Genomic DNA, 27019 nt, shown 5'->3' with positions numbered 1-27019 from the left:
TTTATCCATGACCTGTCTTCTGTTTGTTCACTACTGCATCCCCAGTGCCCAGAATCATGCCCAGCACCATAACAAGTGCTCAGCAAGCATACTTTAAATAAACAATCAAGTAAAAACTGGAAACAATTATTATTAATAATCATGATGATGCCTACTTCAGGGCAGGCTTAAAAACAAATTAGAAGTGAGACACCAGACAGCAAAGATATATAAGATGGCAGTGGGTGCGTTCCAGGGACCTTCAGGGAAGAATGGAGGTGTTAATTTTAGACTGAGTTAAGTCAGATGCATATTAAAAATTTATGAGTAACCACTAAACAAATTGAAAAAGAATGTAAAATTTCCAAACCAGTAGAGGGGAAAAAAAGAAACTTCAATCAATCCGAAGGGGGGTGGGGCACAAAATGAATGCCAGAAATGGACACGTTTAATATACTGAGAAACATCAAACAAAGATTCAATGTTATTGTCCAAATACAAAAATCTTTACCAAGATCCTCCTGCACAGAAATGACAGGGACACAAGTCTGGTTTTCAAGACACTCACAGCTGAATGAGACAGACATCCAACATGACACAGGGGACGGAACAATCAGAGGGCCTTGCACATTTCCTCCTCCCAGTCATCAAAGCCATTTATCAAATGCATCTCCCTTTTCACTTTGGCCCCCAGGAAGCTCAGGCTCTGATTTCCAGCTCAGAGGGTCCATGTAGCCCTGGGCCTTCCTTCTGAACTACTCTACTTTCTTTCTTTTTTTAATCTTGGCTTTTAATTTATCCTTGATATTCTACCATTTTACTATTCTTACTGTTTTTATAAAGCATCTCAAATCTTTTGGCACAAAATGGGATATAGATAAGCAAGGAAAAAAATCCCCCAAAATAACAAAATAAAACAAAGGAAGAACTTTCAGAGAGCCTAAGCCTTCCAGAGATGTGCATCTGTACCTTGTTTAAACATAAATTTTTTGTTGTTGCTCTTAAGGCAGAAATTTTTAGGATGATGATCTTGCAAAACATGTTTGAAATACACACACACACACACACACACACACACAGTATGAATGAGACACCAGTAGGTCTCATTCATTTCCAAAGCCATTCTGTTTTGTAAATAAATAATTAGCACTTAAGGGGTGCCTGGGTGGCTCAGTTGGTTGAGCGTCTGGCTCTTAATTTTGGCTCAGGTCATGATCTCAGGGTCGTGAGATCCAGAATAGTGCAGAGTCTGCTTGAGATTCTCTCTCTCCCTCTCCTCCACCCTGCCCCTCTCTCTCTCTAAAATAAATAAATAAATAAAATCTTTAAAAAAAGATAATTAGCACTTAAACATACCTTTCAAGGGGCTTATGCATTAATATGAATCTACTGTAATTACAGCTAGTCAAAATCATTAGACCACAACTTAGAATTCTAGACTTTTTTTTTTTCGTCTTTATTAGAAGGTAATTTTCTCTCTTTAGCCCCTAAAACACACTTTGGCTTTGTGAATAATTTTTTTATGAATATAGAAATTTAATTTTTTAAATGAACACCAAATCTCTGCTCTACCGTTCACCAATTTTTCATCTGAGCATCAATCTTACACCTAAGCGAGCACCTGCTTATCAGCCACGTTGGCCCCTCTGCCACCTGCAACCAAAATCCTCAGACACTGACCGGCTCCTGAGCAGAAAGTTGCCAGAAATGACATGGGGACCGAAGTCCAAGAAAATTTTTGTATTAAATATTCAGTCTTGAGTCTTTGCGAGAATCCCATGTTTCTGGAAAGGTCTGGATCAGGCCATGGTGTCCAACTAATGAGCAAATGAACCAGGACCCACTTTAGGTCTACTGGACATACTCAATGAGGACCATTGTAAGATCTTAAAAAAAAAATGAAAAACAAAAAAGCAACAAGAGTTGGCTGAACATTTTGATTGACGTGACCGCATTATAAAAATTTCTCTTTTCTTCTCTTCCTTTGCTTAACCAATACTTGTTGGGTGTCCGCCTCATGCCAGGCAGTGATCCCCTCACCCTCTGCCCGTACCTCCCATCAGCAAATCCTGTTGCTGTCACCTCCAAACTGCAGCCAAAGCCTGCACTGCGCTCTGCCCCCGCGGCTGCCCCCAGGTCCAGTCCCAGCTCCCCTGGCCTCTCACCAACACCTGTGTAGCCTCTCCTGGTGCCCGGTGTCCTCCCTGCCTGCCACAGCCCGGCTCCACCCAGCAGCCAAAGGAGTCTTTCGAAACACTGGGTCGGACCGTGTCCCTTCCCTGCCTCAGCCCCAGTGGCCTCCTTGACACTTAGAATAAAATCCACGTCCTCGCCCCGGCTGCAGGCTGCCGGTCAGCAGGCCTGGGCCTCCTCCCTGAGCCTCCTCCCTGGGCCTCCATGGCCACTGGGCTCAGCCTTGTGGGCCTCCAGCTATGGAGGGGGCTTCTGGGGCCATGTTATGTCAGATAAACCCCTGCCCCAGTCACTATCAACTCCCCTATTTGTTGACCTGATTTACTGATCTAATCACCAAAATGATCCCCTTTATTTAATCTTTATAACCCTCCCTGCATTCATCCCCAGGCCCCTTGGGCAGGGACCGCACCTGTGGTGGTCATCCCTGAACCTCCAAGACCAAGCCAGCGAACGTAGGGGGCTCCTAAGACATGTATGGACTGGGGTGAGCATGGACCCCTCCCCTGTCCTCCATGGTCACAGCCCAGCAGGAAAGGCAGACCCTCACCCACCCACCCAGGGCTGAGAGGCCAGGAGGAATGCAGACCTGGGGCACCAGGCGGTTCTTACGTAACACACAGTCCACATGACACACTTTCTGGAGTTTGGACACTCAGTGGGGTGAAAGCGAGGTCCTCTGGTGGGTAAGGGGCAGAGCCAGAAGTGGGCCCCAGGAACCCTGACTTCAGTGCTCTGTCCCCTGCTCCGGCCAAGAGGCTGCGGGTCCTGACCACGGATCAGTGTGAGGCCTGTCCCTGCAGAGCCTGAGCGGCTTACAGCCCTGGGGAAGTCGGCCATGGTCAGGAGAACTCTGTCCCACCCCCACTCTGCCCTGCCCCCGTGGTGCCGGACAGGGGAAGGCTCTGTTGCCTGGAGGGCACACTGGCAATGCCTGGGGGGACCCCGGCAAGTGTCCTGCTCCCCGCGAGTGGGGCCAGCCAGGTACTGTCTCTGCAGCCTGGTACCGAAAATGGGGGATGCCCCCCACACCACGCCACGTGGCAAGTACGGAGCGTGAAGTAGTGTAAGCGGGAGTGAGGTCCCGGCCCAAGCGTGGCAAGCCGATGACGCGCACACAGGTAAGAAGTGCTGGGTGAGATGAGGCGGGAAGGATGGGGGTCAGAAAGTTACAGCTAAAGGGGTAAGACAAGAGCAGGGCCTCGCACACGCTGCTGGGGACAGAGGGGAGGGTGGCCCCTGACAGGAAGGGTGGACCGAGAGTGGGGGACACCCAGAACTTGGGCTGCCCCAGGAGGAGGAGAGGTGGCTGAGGGGGTGGTCTCCTCTGGCTGCCGTGAAACAGTCATTCCCCACAAATTCTAACAACCCCGTGCCTCCAGTTCCTGCCTGGGGAGGGCTAGCGCCCTGCTCCTTCCCGGGTCCCCTCACTCCCCCCGGAGCCCACTCCACGGGCTCCTGGACTGCATCACAGAGAGGCCAAGGGCTGTGGGCAGCCCGTTTCTGCAGCCCTCAGGCCTTCAACACTGTGGCAGATGAAGCAAGAACCAGACTCTGCCTCGGAGTGATTTCTCCATTTCCCATCCTCTCTCTTCCTCCCTCACAGATTTTAATTAAGGGTTTACTTGCAAAAGACCCAGCTCTATTTAACTAAATCCTTGGACCCCTTTTATATTGTCTTATATATCGTTTCATGCTAGGGCACCAGTAAAAAGTTAATTATAACTTCCAAATACTCCATTACCAGGCCCTCATCTTCCTCCCCTGCCTGATTCCGCTAAGGGTAGCATGCCACTTAATTAACTGGTGTGTCGTGTGCTTCACAGACCTCGCCACGCGTTATTCAACAAACACCCTCCTGCCGAGCACCCTCCGGGCCAGGCAGGGCCCTGCGGTCAGAGCGGGGCACCACCTCCACCCTCCAGGGGCCCACAGGATCCTACAGGAAGAAGGCGAGCCTGGCCAGGTGCCCACGGCGGCTCAGCACGTGGAGGGGACAAGCAGACAGCAGCAGGGTCAGAATAACAATAAGTAACAGCTGATACCAGCCTCTGAGGGAAGGGAGAGGGCACAGAGGCTATGGATGGAGGCCGGGGGGGGTCACGCTGCATAGCCCAATGGGAACGGGTCACAGGTTTGGGACAGAATGAGCCTGAAATCCCGGTGGTCAGCCAGGAGGAGGTATCTTCTGGGAAGAGTGAACAATACATCAGCTGGATCTCAAAGAGAAAGCTGACTGGGGAGAGAGGGGGAGGGGTCTGCGGGTCTGGGCTGGAGCCAGGGCTGGGGGCCCGTGTGATTGTCACCTGGAAAGCCCAAGCTTGGCCCCCTGGAGGAGTCGCCTTCAGTGGGCAGGAACAAAACAAGGAACAGAGGGGGTTGGACCCGGGGCAGTGCCAAGAGGACGGGGTGTGGGCACCGCAGAAGGAGAACCCAAGTTAGACGGGGCGGCGTCCAGCTCCGCAGAGGAGCAAGGAGAGGAGAGAAGAGATGAGGACGAGCCGCCAGTGGCCTCCGGGCTGTCAGTCCCGGGGCCCGTGCAGGGGTCTGAGGCCGCGGGAGCTGGGGGGTGGGAGTGCGGGTACAGAGACTGCAGGCTTCTCCTGGCGGGAGCTGAGGAGGCCAGCCCGGCACCTGCTGGTCACAGAGAGCGAGCCTGGTGGCGCTTCGCACATCAGCTCAGATACTCAGTCCTTGACGGCATGGCCAGCACTCAGAGCCCACAGCCTGGTGTTCTTGCCTGGGGTCAGATGTGCATGGTGTCGAGGCCTCGGGTCAGCCGGCATCCTGGGAGGCGGGTGCACTGGGGCTCAGCCTCTCCTCCGGCCCTCAGCAGCCCTGGCCTCCAAGGGGGTCCCCATACGCCCACCTGGCATACCTGGCCCACCTTGCTTGGGTCCAGATCCCTGCTGGCCTCACCTCCTGGCCTCATCGTGGAGACCCCAACTCAGCCTCCGACCCTGGGTCTTCTCAGACTCCCCCCAAGTTCCATGTTGCAACAGCCTGCGCCCCTCAGAGCCCCCTCTTACTGCTATTCCCCCCCCCCCCGACGGCAGCTGGTTGTGCACGGCCACTGGGGATGCAGTGACGGGCTCACCGTGCACCAGTGCCCCACTCACTCCAGTCCAGCCCGAGCCCACAGCCTCTGTCCAGGGCCTCCTGGGGCCGAGTGCTGGCTGCTGCTGGGGATGAGGCTCAGCCCTGCCCTCCAGGGGCTGACGGTCTAGGTGGGGGACGGGGGCATGAAGGCACAGATAATTCCCTGCCACAAAGTGAGGGCCGCCACCAGGGCCTGAATGGGGAGCTCTGAGTACACAGAGGGAAGAGAGACCAATGTTGCCCAACGGGGTGGGGCAGGCTTCACAGACCCCGACCCTTGAGGGTGGGCAGGACTCCATAGGATGGAGGAGGAACGTTCCCCACTGGGGGGAGAGCATGAGCCAAGACCCAGAGTGGAGAACGAGGACTGCAGTTAGCCAATGTGGCTCGGGTGACATTGAGGTCTTTAGCTGTGGAGGAGCAAGGAGCTTCTAGCACATTCTCTTCCATTTTCAGCAAGTTTTGCTGTCCCTTTCTCTCCTTAGAGCTGAAAAGCCTGTCCTTAGCAATTGTTTAGCTGTTCCCTGGAACATTTACAAATCAAGCTGGCATTTCTATTTCATGAATATGTTTGGGATATTAATGGCCAACAGGAAAGATATTAATGGTCTTCTCAGGAGAACCCTGTCACCCCCCCAATCCCGCCGCCTCCAACGAACTCAGACCCAGAAAGAACCTTGTAAATGGGCAGAACATGGTCACCACTCACAGCCAAGCCCAGAGCAATGCACCTGCCAGCAAATTAGAGTCAGCTTGAATTTAGCCACACACCCCCAGTTAGGTGCCTAATCTTGACTTATAAAGGCCTTTATTAATTTCTTAAATCTCCTCTTGTCTGTCTGGAGGTAGCCCCTGGAATATGATTTTAAATGCTTTCCATGACATCCATGAACGGGGAAGAAGACAGCTGTGAATTTCAAATCTGTAAACTTCTTATCCGAGGAGAGCCTGGGCCAGTGGGGCCGAGAGGCAGGTGGGGCCCTGCTAGCCTAGGGAAGGGCTCCAGGTGACCTCCTGAGTGGCTGGATGACACTAGGACTGGCCTGAGGTCAGTGCTGCCCTCACCCCCACCCTGCACCAGATACCAGAGAGGCCAAGATTTCTTTAAAAGCAATAAGATTTTGGGCGCCTGGGTGGCTCAGTCAGTGAAGCGTCTGCCTTCGGCTCAGGTCATGATCCCGGGGTCCTGGGATCAAGCCCCGCATTGGGCTCCCTGCTCAGTGGGGAGCCTGCTTCTCCCTCTGCCTGCCGCTCCCCCTGTTTGTGCTCTCTCTCTGCTCTCTCTCTCAAATAAATAAAATATTAAAAAAAATAAGATTTTACTGTTCCCTTTATATGATGCCACCAGAATAACACATGCCCCCTACAGAAAATCGAGATGGAGAAAAAAGAAGAAGAAGAATGTAGCAGGAGGGGAAGAATGAGGGGGGGGAAATCGGAGGGGGAGAAGAACCATGAGAGACAATGGACTCTAAAAAACAAACTGAGGGTTCTAGAGGGGAGGGGGTTGGGAGGATGGGTTAGCCTGGTGATGGGTATTGAGGAGGGCACGTTCTGCATGGAGCACTGGGTGTTATGCACAAACAATGAATCATGGAACACTATATCTAAAACTAATGATGTAATGTATGGGGATTAACATAACAATAAAAAAAATTTAAAAAAAAAAAAGAAAATCGAGATGGAGGAGAGAGAAAACCATAAAGAAGAAAATCCCCCATGATCCTCCCACTCAGACATCGGTTCTGGAACATTCCAGAGACTTTGCCCTCACTGGCCTCCTTGCTTCCAATCTAACTCTGAAATCCAGGCCTTCGAACACCTTTTTAAAGGTCACTTCCCTAATGAACCTCCCCAAAATCCCCATTGCACTTAGAATCAACCCCAAACTCTGGTCCCTGGCCCACAGGCCTACATGAACACGAGCCCGCCTCCCAGGATGCACCACGTCCCCATCACCAGAATGCGAGCATGCCCTGTTCCTCCCACCCCACTGTCACCCCAGTGCCTGAGACACACGTGGCATGTGGTGGGTTCTCAGTGAGATAGACTGAATGGGTGAATGAGTACTTCCTTCCGGTCTTTTCTCCGGGTGTGTGTGTGTGTGTGTGTGTGTGTGTGTGTAAACTGCCGACATAGCTAAGATCATACATCAACATTTCTCAGAAACTCCACACACTTTTGCACACAAACTATTCTACCCCTTCTCCCTGCTGCTCAGCCTCATGACCTCATGATCAGATGCCCCCCCTCCTGCGGGACCCACCCATGACCCCTACCTCTACCCCAAGGGGAGGCCTGATCTGGCAAACGCCAGCTCATGGGGGCAATGATACGAGGTACACAGCACTTCACAGTTTATAAAACTCAGTCAATTCCTCCATCCTAATGGAGCTTGGAAAAAACCCACCTCCAAAGAGGGAGGCAGGGCAAAGGGAGTCTGACCACCTGCCTCAAAAATGAGGCCACTGAAGCTCAGAGAGGTCACGTGGCCTCTGTAATTAGCGGGACAGGAAGCAGACCCAGGACATCCGGCCCCAACTGGCAAAGTCCAGTTACACTGAATCAGAGAGATTTCACCGTAAGAAGAACAAGAAAGGAGATACAGGTCAGCATGAGCTCGGCTCTGGAGTCCAACTGCCTGCCTTGGAATCCTAGCTCCGCCCCTTACTATTTGTGTGGCCTTGGGTGAGTCACTTCACTTCTCTGGGCCTCAGTTTTCTCCTCTGCAAAATGGGGATGACAACAGCTCCCGCCTCATTCTGTTGTCAGGAGGATTAATGATTTGATCACACACACAAAGGGCATAGAAGAGTGTCTGGCACATACTATCGCTCATTAAACACTAGCTGTCTAAAGATGCACATGTGTCCAGACGGATGCACCTACACCTAATGACCTAATGAGCGCACCGCCCACCTCTCAGCCATGACCACCACATCCCCGGGGACCTGAACTGCCAGCCCGAGGAGGATGAGTCTTACTTTCGTACAATAAGCAGGTTCCCAAAAAGCCAGCTGCAAATGGACTTCTAGAAGCTGCTCCTATTTAAACGTTCACTCACGTGCGAATTCCTTGCCACTCAGTCAAGTACGAGAGGGACTCCTCATTCTTGGGTCTAAAGCCCCCTGACCCCAGGCCACCCTACTTGAATGACATCTACAAACACTTCAAGGCAGCCAAGGGGAGAAGCCTGGGGGAAAGGAACCTTTTCTAAAAGGGAGACCCCTTTGTAAGCTAACACTCCCCACCCCTAGCAACAACCAAGGCAAATAAATCAATGCAGCTCCAAGTGCAAATTATGAAGACCCCCAAATTCCCATGGTTGTTCTGACTTCCGTGAAGAGGCAGGTAGAACGATGTCTCTAAAATGCCCACCTCACCGTGCTGGCCCCCTGCGCCCCCAGTGATCCTGAGGTTCAGAGCCGTGGTCAGAACAGCCCTCTCTTCCAGGACCCTCAATGCCCCAAAGCCCCTCGCCGGCCACAGCAAACAGCGGCTCCTCTCAAGTGTCCACCGGCACCCCAGCCTCCGCTGTCCCCTCGGCCTGAAACAGCCCCCTTTCCCTGCACCAACAGCAGGGAAAACCTGTTTGGTTCATTCATCCACTCCACAGGGATGGGACCTCTTCGTGAGCCGGGGGCTCGTCAGAAACAGTCCCCCCCCCCCGGAGAACCTCAGGGTGAGAACCTCGGGCTGACATCCTCTACTTCGTAATTGGGACAAAAACAGCAACTGTCCCTAAATTCACCTAGTTCCCAAAAGTCATGTATGACGGTACACACAGCCTGCCCCCGGCATCACCATTCCCAGAGAGTCACTCATTCATTCATTCATTCACGCAAGTGAACATAACAATAAAGTGACACACTGTCTGGCCCACAGTGGGAGCCTGGCATCTGCCTCAGACATAGGCTCTTGGCTCAGCCAAGTGCAGCCTCACATCTTTGGAGACCCACAGCCAGGGGGACGAGAAGGCAGCGAGGACCCCCTCCTAGGGGGCGGCCGGGGCCAGGAGGCAGCACGGGGCTGGGTGGAAGCCTGCGGCCAAGCCACCCTGCAGGAGCTCTCTCCCACCCCGTCCTTCACACGATCCAGCCCAAGCAGAGCACTTGATCAGAATTTCCCATTCAAAAAATCAATATTTAAAGCTCCAAGCCTGCCAAGCAGAGGGGAAGGCCTTGCTTGTAAATATTTGTCTCTACTGGTGGAGCTGGGCCCCTCGCTCACTGCAGCCTCCCGCGCCGCTCCTGGCCCTCTGCTCACGGAGCTCCCAGCCCACTGCGCAGCAGGAGGGCCCTGGGGGTGGGACCGGCTGGCAGCCCAGGCAGCGGGGCTGGGCCCTGAGGTGGGCTGGCCCTGCACCCACACCTCTAAGACCGGAAGCTCGTAGCGAGGCCACCCAGGGGCCCTCCATCTGTCCCCCAGGCCACGGCAGAGACAACACCCTCGGAGGTTTCTCTGGATTCCAAGCAAGCAGCTTTTGCCAGGGGCGCTCCATATTGATGTCGTTTTTGTTTGGGAAGAAAGCAAAAAGCTGAAGACAAATCCCTGGGGGTATGCTTGTAAATCATCGCCCACCATTGCCCACAGCGCTCAGCTGCCCCCGGGAGGGGCCTACGCGTGTCCTCTTGCTGGCGGGTCCCTTCACTGGGGAAGCCGTCACAAGGGTGGTGGGTGGTGCCTGCCCGGACATCGCCATTCCCAGAGAGGCATTCATTCATTCGCCCATTCATTCATTCATTCATTCACTCACCAATTATTTGTTGAACACCTACCTGTACCAGGCACCGGGGGCTGGACACGCCAGTGGACATAAACAGACCTGAGCAAAATCCCTTCGGGAGGGCATCTCCCAGGCCAAAAGAATCGCACAAACAAGTCACAGCTGAGACAGGTGCTGGGGTAGGAGACGTCGAGGTGTGACAGAGTGGGAGGTCAGGGAGGGCTTCCCCGGGGAGCAGAGCAAGGCCACCTCCTGCCCAGCACCTACCAAGCCACTCGTTGAACTTCTTGACCTCGCTCGGGAGCCCCAGCTCTGTGAAGTCCCCGGCGTGGATCAGCACGTCGCCGTAGGGCATCTGGATGGGGTCCGTCCTCGAGTGGGTGTCAGACACACAGACGAAGCGGGTGTAGCCGGGCGGCTTGGGGGCATCGTGAGGCACGGGGTCCACCCTGCAGGGAGAGAAGACACGGCAGGTGACCCGTGTCCAGCCCGTGGCCGAAGCCACACCTCACAGCCCCGTCCGCCTGGACCACGTCCACCCCAAACACAGACGGTGTGCCCAGCCTTCCCAATGGGACATCGGAGGTCCGAGTCCTGACTCTCCTGCTCGCCAGCTGGGCAAAAATGTGTGTTCCCCCGGGCCTCAGTTTCCCTTCTATAACACAGGGCCCTTGGAGGGTCCAAGGAGGTAACGAGTGGGGAGCACCAGTGGGCACAGTGTGATTGTGAAGCTAACCCACTGTTGGGCTATTGCTAACCCTCTCTCCCATCACCCCTGCGGGGCCTCTTTAGATGTTTCTTCCCTACTCGCTCCCCTCCCATGAGATTTTAACACCATAGATAGCTGTATGTGTTCATGCACTGTATGTATATCTGGGCTTTATAATAAGAAGAATAAGCTTTTTTTTCACCCCCTAAAAACCAGTTTCATTCACCCCCTCGGGTGCGCCGTCAGCCCCATCAACAATGCAAGGGCTATAGTCTCTGGTCCTAGTGAAAGAGCTGTCCCCCCGCAGCGCCCCTCGGAGCACGCACAGCACCCAGGGAGAGCCGCGTGGGAAAGCGGGGACTTCACGGGAGCACGTGAAACCAAGGCAGTTCTTCTAAACTCTGAGATGGTCCCATCATTTTTAAAACAAGGGCTTTCCAGGGGCGCCTGGGTGGCTCAGGCGGTTAAGCATCTGACTTCAGCTCGGGTTGTGATCTCAGGGTCCTGGGATTGAGCCTCAGTGGGGAGTCTGCTTGTCCCTCCCCCTCTGCCCGCCCCCAGCTCATGCTCTCCCTCTCTCTCTCTCAAATAAATAAATAAAATCTTTAAAAACAAAACAAACAAAACAAAAACAAGGGCTTCCCATGGGTGTGTAGGAAAAGGGTCCTGGAATCAGAAGACCAGGCTTCAAACCCCAGCTCTGCCCCTTATCACTAATGTATGACCTTCAACTTGGCCTTGCTTTGCTTGCCTGTAAAATGGAGCTACCTCACTAAGCAAAAATTATCAGAAAATTAAAAGAGCTGCAGGAATGTAACTTCTTGTTCCGGGAAGCCCACCATAGCCCTCTGGTTCCGCAGACAACAGCACTGAGAGAGTGGCCCCCGGCGTCCCAGGGAATAAAGGGAGACTGTGCTCCCAGTTCAGTGCTCCATGCTCCCAGTTCAGTGTTCCCCCTGCCACATTCAACCTCCTCAGCTGAATGATTTTGCCAGGCTCAAAACTCTTAAAAACAACGCAATGACATTTCAACGAGCAGCTATCTCCAAATGAGTATGCGGCTCGAGGAGTTGTGTTTAAATCTAATTATGCGGCAAACCAAAAGCGGTACCGTATCAGTTACATAAATACTTTTAAAGACATCTTTCTAATTATCCTTTTTTTTTTTCAGACAATATACTTCGAAGAAATTTAATTAACACCTTACGAGAGACGTGGGTTCAGCATGCTAATGTGCAGGGAGCATTAGAACGCTCTATCCACCACAGTCGGAGGCGCCAAGCCAGCCTCTCTGCATGGCATCCCGGTGCCGGGAGCCCGCTTGGCCCTTGAGGGGGGTGGTCAAGCGGAGTTAGACCCCCAGCAGGTCCGAGCGAGGTGTGACCAGGGAGAACAGGAAGATTCCCTGAGTCCAATGGCGACCAGCAAGGAGGCACCGGGGCTCTTCCTCTTCCCTCTGCATCCAAGCATCCTTTCATTCATTCATTCATTCATTCAGCCCAGCACATTCTGCCCACCCGCTGTGGGCCGGCCCTGAGCTCAATGCTGGGGCCACAGGGATGAACCAGGCCTGATCCCAGGCCAAGAGACTCCAGACTGATGGCAGAGACAGACTTGGCCAGGCAGCTTTGATGGGGCAACAGAGAAGCTGGGGGCCAGAGAAGGCCCTACCCCAGCAAGGGGCTCCACAGAAGCTTCCAGGGGGAGGTAGGACCTGAGCTGGTCTGGGAGCTAAAATCTCCCCTCCCACGCCTCTGTCGTCTGAGTCCCTTCCCTCCTCTGCCCCCTCCCCCCACCCAGCCCCTGACAGACAGTCTGGCAGGTGGCAGGCCTGCGGGTCACCTGCACATCCTGCTGCCCCAACACAGCTACTGGACCCAGGGCAGCCGATCGCTACTGGGCTCTCGTCCTGGCACAGGAACATGAGTGAGCCAATCAGATTCATTCATTCATTCACTCATTCACCCCTACACACACTGAGGTCGTGGGCATGCCACAAGGTGACAGAGGCCAAGTCAAAGAGACAAGAGAGACGAAGAAGGCAGAGACAGGGAGCGAGATGCCACCTCCAGAGCCACCTCTGGTCCCAACAAGCTCTCCTCCCCTGAGCCCCTTAGCAAGGAGCCTGAGCAGGCCTCAGCCCCGCCCGCCACCAGCCAGCCAAGAGCAGCGCGAGTTCTGAGGGCTCCAGTGGGGCTGGCCTGCTGCTGGAGCCTGGGCTCTTTAATTAACTACATGCTTATTTCCCTCCACCTCGAGGCTACTGAGCTCAGTGAGGATGCAAACCTAATAATCCCCAGAGAAAAAAATAAAGAATCTTACTTCCCTGCACCATCCTCCAGCTATTTGGCTTGTATTTTGTATTGAAATAACAAACAGTAATGGGATGGGTGCTTGATGCTTCTCCCAGATCGAGAGCTGGTCATCTGCTAAGCGCGTGACACGCACTCACTGTCCTCGCGCTCACGATGACTGTGTGGGCAGGGTACTATGGGTGTGCCCATTTTACAGACGAGGACAAGAAAAAGAAGAGTCAAGATATGCAGCGCCTGGGTGGCTCAGTCATTAAGCGTCTGCCTTCGGCTCAGGTCATGATCCCAGGGTCCTGGGATGGAGCCCCGCATCGGGCTCCCTGCTCCGCGGGAAGCCTGCTTCTCCCTCTCCCTCTCCCACTCCCCCTGCTTGTGTTCCTACTCTATCTCTCTCTCTGTCAAATAAATAAATAAAATCTTTAAAAAAAAAAAAAGAGGAAGAAGAAGAAGAGTCAAGATATGGAGAAAGAGAAAGAAAGGGAGCATACCAGAAGGTGGGAGAGCTTGACATACCTGAAGCTGGGTCCAAACATGGACTTTCTCACTAACTAAGTGAGCCAGTAAACTCTTCTTTTACCCTTAAGACAACTCACATTGGGTTTCTGGCACTTGTCATGCCAAACGCTGGCTAACACCTGAGTCACAGCGGCCCCGGGGAGTTACTGAGGTTGGAAACGTTAGTCCCGTATCCAAGGCCTTGACTAGCAAGTTAAAGAGTAGATTTGAACCTGGGTCTTCACGACAGGAATTTGGGCATCTAACCCCAACACCTTCTGTGACAAGAGAAAACAAAGCGAAATGGTTATTTTCCAGTGACATTCTGCAGGGGCCAGAGACAAGGTGACAGTTGCAGCTTTCTCTCCAAGACCTGAAACCTGTCGCCACCTCTCCCCCGCCTAACAAGGGATATTCCCACAGGGATCATGGCGGCAGGAAGGGTGCAGAATAGAGAACATGGCCTCCGGCGCCCAGACTAGGCCTGCACCCCAACTGGGCCACCTCCTCACTGTGCCCTGGACCCTCCCACCCTCCAGGCCAGCTCTGTAAGGTGGGGACAGCTTGCTCACTCTGGGAGAAGGTGTGAAAACTCAAAGACCTTTGAGGCTTGAAGGCTGGATATGAGTGACCCCTGCAGCTGCTTCCTGGGCCCTGGCCCTTCTCGGGGCTCCCCCTCCCATGAGCCACTGGCTCTCTGGAAGTGCAAAAACTCTGCAGAGGCCGTCCCCTCCGTCATCTCTACTTCTGGGGAAATGGGGAGCTCTGAAGGATGGGGGGCCGTGGGGAGCAGAGGACTCCTCCCTTCAGTGAGGTTCCAACCACATGTCTAGACAAGTGACTGCGCAGCAGCCATGGTGTTCCCTAATGGGAGAGCCTACCAATCCCCTCCCCTCATTCAACAGTGGGGAAACTGAGACCCAGGCAGTGACAGTGATTTGTGTCACACAAATGTCCAGTGCTCTTCTCACGAGGCCCTCGTTCTGAGGTGACCCCCACCACACTGCCCTCCTGAGTCCCGTGCCTGCCCTTCCTTCCCACCTCTGAGCCTTTGCTTTTGAGGGCTCTTCTAGCCCAGGGGTTATGCTGCTGCCCCCAGGAATCCCTCCTTGATCTCCCCCACTCTTCTGGGGCCATACTCCCTGCCTTATCCTCACTCCCTTTTCTTTCTTCTTCCTATCTCTCTGCTGTGCTAGGCTCCAGGGCCCAGCCCCAGGCTGGTGGCAGGGAGAGCCACTAGAGCTGGGGCCGGCTTCAAGGGAAGGGGAGACCTGGTCTGGCGAGCCATCAGAGAGCCTTCCTGAGGAAGTGACGGCTGGGTGAGATCTGAAGAATGAGTCCGTGTTATCAGGGCAAAGCGTGGGGGAGGCAGAAGTGACAGCACATGCAAGGACCTGAGGCAGGAGGAGGCACGGAATGTTCCAGGCCTCGCCTCTCCTCCTGCCTTGCCCCTCCGTCCTCTCTGGGCTCCAGGCTGACCCCCACTGCCTCTGGGGGCCTCTCAGTGTGTGGACGGGCTGGGACCACAGGGTCCCCTCTGAAACCTCAGCGCATTGGAGAGGGGATGAACGCACTGACCGGGCACGGCTGGGAGGTCCAGGAGCCCGGCACACGGGGGCATCTCCAGGCCGGGCTCACAGCCATGCTCCAGCCACTTGGCTACATTCTTTTTTTTAAGATTTTATTTATTTATTTGATGAGAGAGAGCTAGTGAGAGAAGGAACACAAGCAGGGGGAGTGGGAGAGGGAAAAGGAGGCTTCCCGTGGAGCAGGGAGCCCAATGCGGGGCTCGATCCCAGGACCCTGGGACCATGACCTGAGCCGAAGGCAGACGCTTAACGACTGAGCCACCCAGGCGCCCCTCGGCTACATTCTTCAAGATGTGCTTGGAGGGTCTTTAAATGGCATGACTGGAGTCTCCACCAACAGGATTCTTTTTAAAGGTCAGCGAGGAGAGTCACTATGCCCCACCCCAGCCCCCAAGGCACCTCTCAGGCAGACCGTCAGGATAACCCTGCCCATCGAGGCTTCTCACCGCTCACAGGGCCACACATCCACCCGGCCCCCCCACGGCAGAAGGGCTGGCACCTGGAGGGGCTCTCCCTAGGCCACCACAGGGTTTCTAGGACTTCAGGGTGAGGGATCTTTGGTCTCGGGGCCCTGAACCCAGAGGCCCAGATCCAGAGATTCATTATTCAGGCAAAGGCAGTCTCATCACCCCCAGGGTCTCTGGGGCAACCACATAAATCACACGGCTCAATCGGGGGCCACGTTTGGGTTGTCACTGTTGTTATTGAATATAAATTGTGGATTTATTAAATACGGCCCCTCGATCCCTCACCCCGGAGACAAAGCCCAGGGCAGTGATAAATCACGTGTCGGGAAGCAGCATCCATCCTCCCTGTGTCTCCCACGATGGAGACTCGCCATGGAAACCCGCACAGCCACCGTCAGCAGCCCGCACGCTTCCCTCGTGCTGGGGGCCTGCAGTCTGGAAGAAGGGGGGTGGGAGGAAGCAGCCCCCCAGTCCCTGCCTGGCCCTGGCTTCCCCCGGCTTTATGCAAAGTTGCGTCTCAGAGCCGGGCTGGCCCGAGCAGGCAATGAGGGAACACTGGACGAGGAGCCCAGAACCAGGGCTCGGGGCATGCTCTTCCCGGGGCACTCACTGCCCAAACCCCTGAGCCCCACTGCCGATGGCAGCCTGGAACCCCTGTCCCGGGAGGTGGCCGCATGGAGCAGGCCGGGTGAGATGGGCATGGGCGTGGGGCAGGCCTCCTCCCCTCTGACCTCCTGTTCCCCCAGCTCTGTTCTGGGGCTGAGGCCTGCCTGGGTGTCTGCGGGGCCCTGTAAGCGACAGCTCTCCACGGTGCCACACGGCATTATCTCCGGTGCCCGGGGACGCTTCTAAGTGGGGCAGGGCCACAGGCTACATGAACCCCACCTGCTCTGCCTGCCCCCCAGGTGCTCTTGCCCGTCCCCGCTGGGGCAGGAGTCCAGCCCAGCCTCCGGGGACCCCAGGCATGGTCACTTCCAGCCCCAGCGGACTAACTCCACGGACAAAAGACAAAACCCGGCCTGGGGAAGGTCTCCCTCCCTACAGCGGCCCTGCCAGGCCTCAAGGTCCCCACCACTAAGAAATCGAATGCTGCGAACCTGGGCCTTCCGTCTTGACCCAACCTGCCAATCTGGCCCCCAAGATGGAAATAGGAGGCAGTTAGTTCCCCAAGTAGAAATGTGCCAAAAAATAAAGTAGGCAGCTACTAACAGCACCAGGCCTCAGTGCCCACAGAGATGAGCATTTTCCCAAGCAAGCACCGAGGGGAGGGTGTATGCCCAGCGCTAGAGCGCACCCCAGGCCTGGTGCCTGCCTGCCTCCCAGAGCCCTTCTTCCCATGAGGAATCTGTCCGCACTCACACTTCCCAACAGAGGGCGGCTCCTGAGGGAGCCACATGGGAACCAGAGGCAGCGACCCACCCGCCCCCAACCTCCTGGCCTGGGATTGGAAACCCCCTGGCCTCCTTCTCCAAAGTGGTCCACGAGCCAGATTCTCCAGTCTCCCCAAAGGGACAGCCACCAGGCCCCCACGTTATCACTGCTCCCTCGAGTTGGTGCTCACAGCCCTGGAAGAAGTCGCGGATAAAGGAGGGGGAGGGTCTTCTAGGAGCTGCCTGGGGCAGAGCCGGGAGTTTAACCACTTCCTCCCTGGGCTTCCCCTGCCTCTCCAGACCTCAGAAAACCACCCAGGGAGGGGAAAGTTTCCCCCCAGTCCCAGGGGATCCCGAATCTGTGCCCTCGCCTTGGCCTTCCTGCTGGGACATCTCTGGAATTCTCCATCAGCCCCAGTGGGCAGGCGGCAGGACTCCCCAGTCCTTGAGGAAAGCATCTCTGCTTTCCCTATAGAAGCAAAAGGGGTCTGGACAAAAGAAAGAGACAGAGGTCAGGGAAGACAGCCAGCCCAAAACTAGGAGCCTGGAGCAAGGAGCAAGGCCCCTCCCTCTCGGGCCCTCAGTCTCCCCAGTGGTACAATGAGGAACATGAATTAGACCAGGAGTCACCAACCCAAACACCAAGAGGGGGCATCTGGAGCTCAGCCCCCCAGACATCGCCGTGAGGCCTTGTGGGCCCGCAGTTGCCGGGACTTGCGGTTTCCTAAAGCAAAGCCAGAAGTCTGGATTTTTATGTGCCATCACCTCATTGTTAAATATTTGTGAAACATCTCCCCGCCAACTGAAACAGCACTCGGAGCCAGAACCGGCCTCCAGGCCGTCCCAGCGACGTCTCACACATCCCTCCCGACTCGGAGCCTCCAGAATCGCATCGGCCAACAAGCATCCTCAGCCGTTGGGCCCCGAGGCCGGGAGGCACCCCGCGTCCGCGAGCCCACCCCGGGCAGCCGGTCCCACCCAGACCGGCCCACTTACATCTGCACGTGCGGTGGCTGGAAGCGGCCCTGGTTGATGTTGTAGAAGGTAAAGGCCTGGGTGGGGTTGGAGCTGTACTCGTCCACTTCAATGATGAGCCGGCTGTGCGGGTGCCGCCGAGCGGCTATCACGTGCGACTGGGAGAACGCCATGCCCAGGCCGCAGGGCAGGAGGGCCAGGGCCTCTGCCTTCAGGACGCCGGGATCCCACCTAGCGCGCCACATGGACCTCTGCTGGCCGCCCAGGCATCTCCCGCCGCCGCCGCCGCCGCCCGGCCCCAAGCCAGACCTGGGAACAGACTGAGGAGACGGAGCAGAACCGTACGACAGTTAATCTGTTTGGGATTTGCTTTATTTAATGTCAGATGAAGATTTAGAAAGACGAAGGGGGGAGAGAAAAAAAACACAGTCATACAGCTCAAAAACTCATTACAGATCTTTCCAACTCAGCAGTTTGATGAATATACTTTGGTAAAAAGAAAAGGAGAGGAAGGGGAGGGGGACCAAAAAAAAAAAAAAAGAAAGAAAAAAACCCACAACGCCGGGGATGGATGCATGCGTGGTCCGACATGTTTAAATACTTAAGACATTTTTTTTGTTGTTGTTCTTCCACAAAATTCGCCAGAGCCCACAGGGTGACCGGGAGCTGGGGCAGGACAATGGTTGGTATTCTGGAAACAGGTAAGGTAAGTTTCACTTACCCGAATGGGGGAATAGGGAAGATTCCCCTGCCACCCAGCCCCCTCCCCACAGACCCCCAAACACACCCCACCCACACCCCTGCAAGCCCCAGCAAGTGGAGAGCACGGGCGGGCGCAAATTCCTTCCTCAACATCAATGTCGCCTAAAGATATCTTTGAGCAGAGCCTAGAGAAGGGATTTTCCCAGACAGATTGCCATCCACCAACTCAGCTCAGGGGGTGGCCCTGGGGGGGGGGGGGCGGGGGAGGATCTACTTAAAAAAAAAAAAACCTTCCCAAATCCAATCCACACAGAACCGCCGCCTGCAAATGCCATCATTCTCTTTGCCCTGTCTTCCCTCGGAAAGTGCCGTCTGCATTTGCAGCAACTGGATTTTAACATCCTTCTGACCGATTCCGACTCGGGCCCCGGCTCAGTCTCCATCCCACCCCGACAGGCTCACACACTGCCCACCACAGCCAATGCCTCCTTTCTAAGACCAGCTAGCTTTCTCATGCGTTCCCATAATCATTTTTTTAACTGTGTAAAGAGATAAGGCCTTGAAGATGTTTTGTTGTGTTTTGTTTCCATTTTTGGTCATTAAGACCCTCCAATTCCATTTGCACTGAATTTAACCGAGGAGAAAATAACATCATATAAACTATTCCTGGTCAGTCATATCCCAGTCACGTTAAACGAAGAAAAATCCCCTTTGCTTTGCACATGGAAGAAGAATCGACACCGTCAGAAAACAAATTAGATTAGGAAAACGACAAAAATTAGAGACTGGAGAACATTTTAATTACGTGCGAAGTGGATTATTAATTTTTTAAAAATCTCAACAATCGTGCCCATACAAGGTGTAAGAAACAGCAATATCCTCCTCCTCCCCCACCCCCCCCCCAAAAAAAGGCATCCTAATTCAAAACACACATCTCTCACTCTTCTCTACTTGGAAGACAAGAAAAAAAATCTGCTTTCCCCCAGAATACACTTGCTCCTGTTCTTTGTCCTGCTAATTGTTTCTCTGTGATTCCACTCTCCCAGCAGAGACGGCCTGGCAGGCCTCTGAGGTGCCCTAGTGGGGGTGTCCTGGCCTCGGGACTCACAAAATCCCTGTGGGAGCTGACCTGTTTCCCTCTGTAACCCTGGGAGAGGCCTGGGGGCCGCAGACGCTGAGGCCCAGACCTCCCAAGGTCCAGATCTGGACAGGGGTTTGAGCCCTAACATTGTACAGACTCACTGTGTGACCTTGGGCCAATGTCCTAACCTCTCTGAGCCTCAGCTTCCTCTTCCTGGAAATCAGTTTGATAATAGTAACACCACAACCCAGGGCAGCTGTGCAGGTTAAATGAATGGGGATCCTGAGCATAGCGCCTGGCGGGTACCAAGCACTCAGCGAAGACTCCATGTTCCTATTATGATCGCACTTCAGTTCAGTGTAACACCTGCGAATCGAGGGCCTGCTGTGAGCAGCTGCTGCCCAGGTACCGGGGCATCTGCGGAACGGGGTGTCGACTGTGAGCAAAAGGGCCTGGAGAACCCGAAAGTTCTCAAATGCCAGCAGACTGGAACACACCCCTGCCGGAAATCCCAGCCCCAGCGTCTGGAAGCCCTGCACGGCCTGGCCCTGCCCTGGCGGCAGCCGCGCGGTCCCGTGCCCCGAGGGCTCCAGCCCCCCCCCCCCCCGCCCCTTGAGCCCATCAGCGACAGGGTGCTGTGTTCCCGTCTGGAGCCGCCCCGTCCAACGCTTCGCAGGGGTCTTGTTCCGCGAGCCTCGCCCCAACCTATGAGATGGACATCCCTACCCTCCCAACCTACAGAGGGGAGAGGCGCACCTCGGAGACCTGAAGACTCTTGCCGGGCCCAGCACAGAGGGCGCGGGCCACCAAGGTCGCGCTGCAGGCAGCCCGACGCCAGGGCTCCTGGACCCCTTTTCCTCCTTCTCCAGCGGGCAAAAGCTGACGCGCCCTTTACCCCTCGACAAAGCCAGAATTTCCTCAGAGAGCCCTTGATCGGGGTCCTCATTCCAGGGTGCCGTGAGGAGCCAGACGTCCCCTGGAGGCAGGGCCTGGGTATCACTCACTCCCCGCCGCCCCCCTCCCCCCGCCAAGCTCTGCAACCATGAGGTACTAGCTTCGCCTCCAGGAGGCTCTGTCTCCTCAGCCGGAATGCAGGGAAAACAGGAGCTCCCTCATTCAGTCATGGAGATTAAATGAGGGCACACGTGGAAACCGCTTGTCACAGGACCCAGCACGTAGTAAGTGCCCAATAAATGTTAGCGATTGTCCCAACATTATTACTGTCACCCCAGGGCCACTGCAGACCCTTGCATACACCTGGCATTGGTGAATGAATGGCTCCAGGGAGGGAGGTAAGGAGGGAGGGACCCATGAACGGACGGATGGATGGATGAATAGATGGAGGGATGAAAGGATGCAGGGATGGGTGGAGGAACCAAGTACGTGTCTCGCCAGTCTCTTTCCCTAGTGCCCAGCGCAGGCCTGGCGGGGGTGGGGGGGTGCCAAGAGGCCTCGGCTGGAGGTTGAAGACTCCTGGTCCATCTCCCACTCGCCCACTGCACAACCTTGCAGGGAGGCTGGCCGGCCAGGCACAGCCCTCTGAAAGGCGAGGTCTCAGGGGCTTCCACCCGTCCCTGCCCCCGAGGGGCATGAGCCTACAGGCCCTGCCTTCGGCCTGCAGCTGGGGGCGGGGGAGGACGGCTCTGCACCAGGGGACTCAGCCAGAAAAGGCGGGCGGCAAGGCGTCCCAGGAGGCGCTCCGCAGTGAAATGCTGCATTTCACATAAAGGGGGTTCGCAACGGGCCCTGCTTGAAGAAATTAGGGAAACTGGTTACGCAGAGCCTTCTTTTAATACCCATTTAATATTTATGGAGCCTCAGCAGCGCGTCAGCCGCTGAGCGGAGAACGCAGCCGACCCACGGAGGGGGAGCAACATTTCCCAAACAAACGGCTTCTAGCTGGGAAGTGTTTACACCTGGTCCACAGAACAACGCAGCACGCTGGCAGTGCAACAGGGCCGCTGGGACCCGCCGGGCCCCGCTGCGCGGAGACCACCTGGGCCCCGTCCCGACTCCCCATCCAGCAGAGTGACCTTGAGCAAGGCACACATCCTGGCCAGGCGGCAGGTGCTTCTTCTGTGCCCGTGGGTGGGAAGAAAATGAAACGGGGGGGGGGGGGAGGGGAATGAATTAATTAATGCATTTATTTATTCAACAAACATTTACCACAGCCCTACATACCGTCACTGTTCCGAGTGCCAGAAAGAGCAGTAAGAAAGCAAAGAAGTCACTGCCCTCAAGGGAAGGGGGTGGGGGGGGCAACAAAGTAAACGCACAAGTACATAGAAAAGACACTTTCAGATAATAATATGTGCCTGGAAGAAGACAGAACAGAGTAACGGAATAATGAGTAGTGGGGAAAGGGTGATTGTTACTTGAAATTGGGGGATCGAGAAAGGCCTGTCTGAAGAGGTGATGTCGCCTCAAAGGTGAGTGCTGAGAGGGAGCCAGCCACACACCCAGACCTGGGGAAACAGAACCAAGGCAGAGGGAAGTGCAAAGGCCCTGAGGCAGGGGAGGCACCAACAAATGGTCTCTCTCTCAGGGCACCTGGGCACCCGGATGGCTTAGTCGGTTAAGCGGGGGCGCCTAGATGGCTTAGTTGGTTAAGCATCTGCCTTTGGCTCCGGTCATGATCTCAGGGTCCTGGGATGGAGCCCCGCATCAGGCTCCCTGCTCAGGGGGAAGCCTGCTTCTCCCTCTGCCTCTGCCTGCCACTCCCCCGCTTGTGCTCTCTCTCTCTCTCTCTCTCTCTCTCTCTCTCTTGCTCTCCCTGTCAAATAAATAAATAAGTAATCTTTTTAAAAAATAAAATAAAAAATAAATGGTCTCTCTCCTACTGTGTTGGTTCTTGACCACTGGTATGCTTCTACAGTGAAGAACAGCCTGAACTTTGAAGTCAGAGGCGGTGGGTTCAAATTCAGTCTCCAGTGCTGCTTAGCTGTGGGGCCCTGGGCAAGTCCCTTCACCTCTCTGGGCTTCCGCTGCCTCATTAGGCCCCTCTCAGGGTAACAGAGGAGATGAAGTGAGCCGTGCCCCTGTCTCTCCATCAAAGTCCAATCAGCCCACGTGGATGGGCTGAAAATTCTTGAAATTTCTGGGTTGAAAACTTCTTGTTGAAATATTGCCTCCAATTGGTAGGGCTCGATTTTCGAGTCAGATTCTCTCACAAGGTGATTTGTCTGTTTCTGCCTCAAAGGCATTTACTTGCTGGTCCTCGGATGCCGTGAGTCGGGTCAGGCGAGGCTTCTCTAGAGGAACCTGGTCGTCAGCCGAGGCGGCAAGTGGTAAAGCTGCGATTAGGCGCCAGCTCTATGGAAAGGTCGTATGTGGGAAAGAGGCCAAGTCCAGGCCCCGTGCTCTCTGGCTGTCCCCACAACCTTGTCTGGCCTTCTCCTACTGCCAGCGCCGAGCCAGCCTCCAGAACAACCGTCCCAAAATGCACTTTGGACGAAGCCACTCCCTCCCGCTCACCGAATGTCCGCAGGGCCATCCTGCTGCTCTAGGCTAAAGCCCCAGATCCTTCGATCCGCTCAAGAGGCCACACCGGATGCCCGGCCTCCCTCTCACCACTCAGGCCAAGCTCACGCCTCCGGGTTTCCCCCCCGCACACCGGCAATCCTGCCTCTGAGCCCTCACGTATGCTGTCCCCTCTGCTGAAAGGCTCTGCGCACCACCCACCTCCGGGCACACACACCTGTTTCCCGGACGTCTCCCCGACCTCCCCAGGCTGGGCCGGGCGCCTCCACCCACAGCCCCCCAGGGCTTCTCTCACCACAGCCCCCGTGTCTGAGCTGAATGAGAAGCCAAAGAATAAAACCACAGGTGAACCAATGAATGAGCGAGAGAAACTGCACGGGCCCTCACAACTCACAACCTGGATTCAAAAGCAGCTTTAACCTCCCGAAGCTCAGGTGTCTCCTCTGCAAACAAGCGGACGCTCAAACCTCCTTCCCAGAACCACTGGGTGGATTCCACGACATGGGACCTGTGACAGCACCTGGCTGAGGGCCCAGCACACAGTAGGTGCTCACTAAAGGTCTCTTCTGCTGTGGTTAGAAAGTTCCGGTGAAACCCAGGAGCTCTGCAGGGAGCTTCCGAGAACTGAGCAGAGGTTTTCAGAGAATCAAGGAACCCTCCTCTCCCGCCTGGAAGCCGGACTCCTGGCCTCTTCCCTCCCATCCCGTTACTAGGTGACCCCCATTTATTTCACACTTCCCAGGATGTTGTGATCAGACACATTAAGCACAGCCCGCCCTTGGCTAGCTTTTCGAGGCAAGCTCCTCACCGCCCACCTCTCCCAGCACACTGCAGGTCAGCCCTGAAACACCCACTGCCCTCACCCCAGGGGAGCCCTGTTCTGCGACCCAAATAACTCCGATATGTAACCGACCCGCAAAGGGCTCAGGGACCAGAGAGCAGCCAGGCAGATCAAAAGAGCAGCTCAGAACCCCGTTATAATGAGGGGGAGGGAATGGGGTCTCTGGGCCCTGAAAGGCCCCCACCCAGCTGTGAGACCAGCCAGCGTGTGCCAAAGGCCCAGAAAGGAGAGACTGTAAGAGACCTTGGCTTACACGGAGCATCTTAACAGCAGGTGGCTTTTTGCAAAGGAGACACTTGGGTCACTCCGGCAGCCCAAATACGTCCAACAGATACGTGAGGGAAAACCACGAGCATTTGCGCCACCAGGGGTTGCCAGTGTGAAGATCAAAGATAGATTTCCTTTGCCATGAGGCTTGAGGCACCCACTTCCACCTGACAGGCTCCTCAAAGCCAGGGTGGGCCCAGGACAGTCCTGGCCCATTGTCCCCTGCCAGTCATTGTTGTCAGCATCTTCTCTGGCTCTCTAAAGCGTCCCCATTTCGATAGTTGGAAATGTCATAAAGGGTAAAGGTCCCCGTCAACAAAGCCAACCAGAGGCCGTTAAGGCAAAGCACCCCCCAAAGGCACCCATGTTTCTCTTCTTGGCATTGGCATGTTTGCACCTAGGATCATGAGGCTAGGATAATACTGTGTTGTCCTGGGTCGGGAACTCAGAGGACAATGACCACACAGGATTGTCTATGACACGGAAGAAGCCCCAGAGAAACACCTGCCCCAACAGTCTACCCAAGGCGGGGTGGTGACGAAGACCAACACCTGGAGAGCTTTCTCCAGGATAGGGCATCTCTATCCCACGCCTCATCTTCTCTAACGGCGAGTGGGGGGCACCTCACTCGCCAGCGTGCCGGGAACTGTCCCCACCGATCACCCAGAGCAAGGCTGAGAGAAAGCCGGCTCAGCACAAGTCACTGCTCACTGGGGCTTTTGTCGAGTACTTATTGCAACGTGGCAAAATGTCACAGAGCGTCCACACTAACACCTAAGTAGTCTTCCCTGAGCCAAATGCAGGAGAAATAATATTTAACAGAAAAATACCAAAGGGGGGGGGACTGATTCTTTAAGTCATGTTTCCACTGAAGCTCAAAAATCACTTTTAAATTTTTTGTCTTTCCTTGCTTTGCTCGTGCCTGAAAATCTGCAATTGATCAGTCAATAGTTAAAAATGTCATCAAGGGGTAAAAAATAAATAAATAGAGAAACTCAAAGGAAAGGAAAAAGAACAAATAGCCCAGTGGGGGGGGGGGAAATCAAGCCCAATCCACCGCATCCCGAAAAGGCCAGCCCTCCGTGCGCCCAGCCCCGCTCTTCAGCCGTGGGTCCCCAGGATGGAGAGCGCCAACCCGCAGCTGGTGTCGGCAGCCTCGCCGAATGAGTGATAGGCTAAGCCAACGCAGGAGTGCACAAATATCGTGAAAATTAGACATATTCCTTGAAAAAGGATCAACCACGAGTGACTTTAAAGCATTTACCACTTAAAAACCTTTTAGCTGGGCCCATTTTGAATTATGACTACATGATTTTAAATTACACTTTCTAATTCCTCGCCGCCCACCCCCCAAGCTCTGGCTGCCGCTTCATTTTCCAATTATGTACTTTTATTTCAGAATGATGAAGAGTGCTGCTTAGTGGATCATGTCCTGTCTGCTACAAATAGCTGCTCACTTATTCCTTTAATTTTAGATACGAATGCAGTCGGTTCACCTGGCTGGTCTTCAAATTCTGAATATTCTCCATTCCCACCGCACCAAACGAGGCCCAAGACGCAAAGAAACCCACAAAGCTCGGGCTGGGAAATATGTTTGTAAACCAGCGCTCCGCTCCATAAATTATTATAATTCTTGGTGCTTTCTCTATCCATCTAGCAGATCAGCAATCACATAAATAATAGTGAGTGGAATGATTTTTCTTCTGCAAAGTGCTATGTCCTAGTTTTCAAAATAAAGCATTTGGAGATTCACGTATCTGCGGAGTTGAAATAGGAAGCTACCCAGATCCGTTTCAAACACGCACACAGACACACTCACACACAAAAGGAGACGAGAGATAAATGTGTAAAAAAAAAAAAAAAAATCAGCATTTTGAAACTCCTTTCCACATCCACATCAAGTCACACTCAACAGTCATGGGGGTTTGGGACCCACATGGTTGGGGAAGGGGGGGCAGCAAGAGGGTCTGAGCTGCTCAGCATTCAAATACAATTTGCAAAGAAAGTGATCGTGGATTTACCGTTCTCGGGGAAATCTATTAAACAGATGTCACTGAAGCATAATCAAATCGGCACTATGGTAAATTCTACACTTAAGTCTGAGATCGAGGTTTTGCCATTTTTATGATCAGCGTTAAGTGCATTTTTGGTGATCATGCAGGAATTTGCAACTAAGGATTAAACCTCCAAAGTATGATCAATTATCTAATGTGTCTGAATGACCAAAAAAAAAAAAACCCAGCCAAACTCAACTCTCCACCCCCCACACCCCCTTTGTGCAGGGAGCCTAGGGTGGGGGAGGGAACTTTGCCTTCTCCACCAACGTTGCAATGCCAAACGCACTTCGTTGTGAAGGGGGAAAGACAGGGCGCAGGAGAGGTACTCACACTTCTCAGGTAGCCGGAGCAATATATTTTGCAGCCTTGCAGCACTGCCGGAAAATGCCAAGGAACGAAATGAAGGGGAAATGACGGCTATGTTAGAAATTGGAAGTAGGCCTCATTTGCTCCTTAAAGTGATGAAATTAGCATGGGCCATGCCAAGAATCTTTTGATGTGCACCAATGCTAAGTCTCAAATCCTTCTTCGAAGGAGGGGCTGGAAATGTGAAGGCATTCGGTAGAAGCAAACTCTCAGGGGTGCGGATTTGGGTGGTGGAGGGAGGGACCTACTCCATCCTTGGCTCTGAACTCAACGAGTATCACCATCAACCAGAGGGGAGACTTCTTGTTTGC

General features: G+C 54.4%; 1 protein-coding gene across 2 annotated transcripts in view; it reads right to left on the bottom strand.

The window, feature by feature from the left end:
• The window catches only part of MPPED1 (metallophosphoesterase domain containing 1), an 86286-nt gene that overhangs the window by 55661 nt on the left and 3606 nt on the right, over window positions 1–27019 (bottom strand). For both annotated transcript variants that reach the window (XM_078076715.1, XM_078076714.1), the window contains 2 exons: window positions 17936–18234; window positions 10265–10446 (listed from right to left, as the gene is read on the bottom strand). In XM_078076715.1, the coding sequence (XP_077932841.1) occupies window positions 10265–10446; window positions 17936–18159 (406 nt within the window). In that variant the 5' untranslated portion in view covers window positions 18160–18234. Of the gene's footprint in view, window positions 1–10264; window positions 10447–17935; window positions 18235–27019 lie in introns of those variants that run through there.

The sequence above is a fragment of the Halichoerus grypus genome, chromosome 6 (genome assembly GCF_964656455.1).
Source record: "Halichoerus grypus chromosome 6, mHalGry1.hap1.1, whole genome shotgun sequence".
Lineage (NCBI taxonomy): Eukaryota > Metazoa > Chordata > Mammalia > Carnivora > Phocidae > Halichoerus > Halichoerus grypus.
Note: the sequence above shows the minus strand (reverse complement) of the source record. Positions and strands in the feature narration are given on the sequence as shown.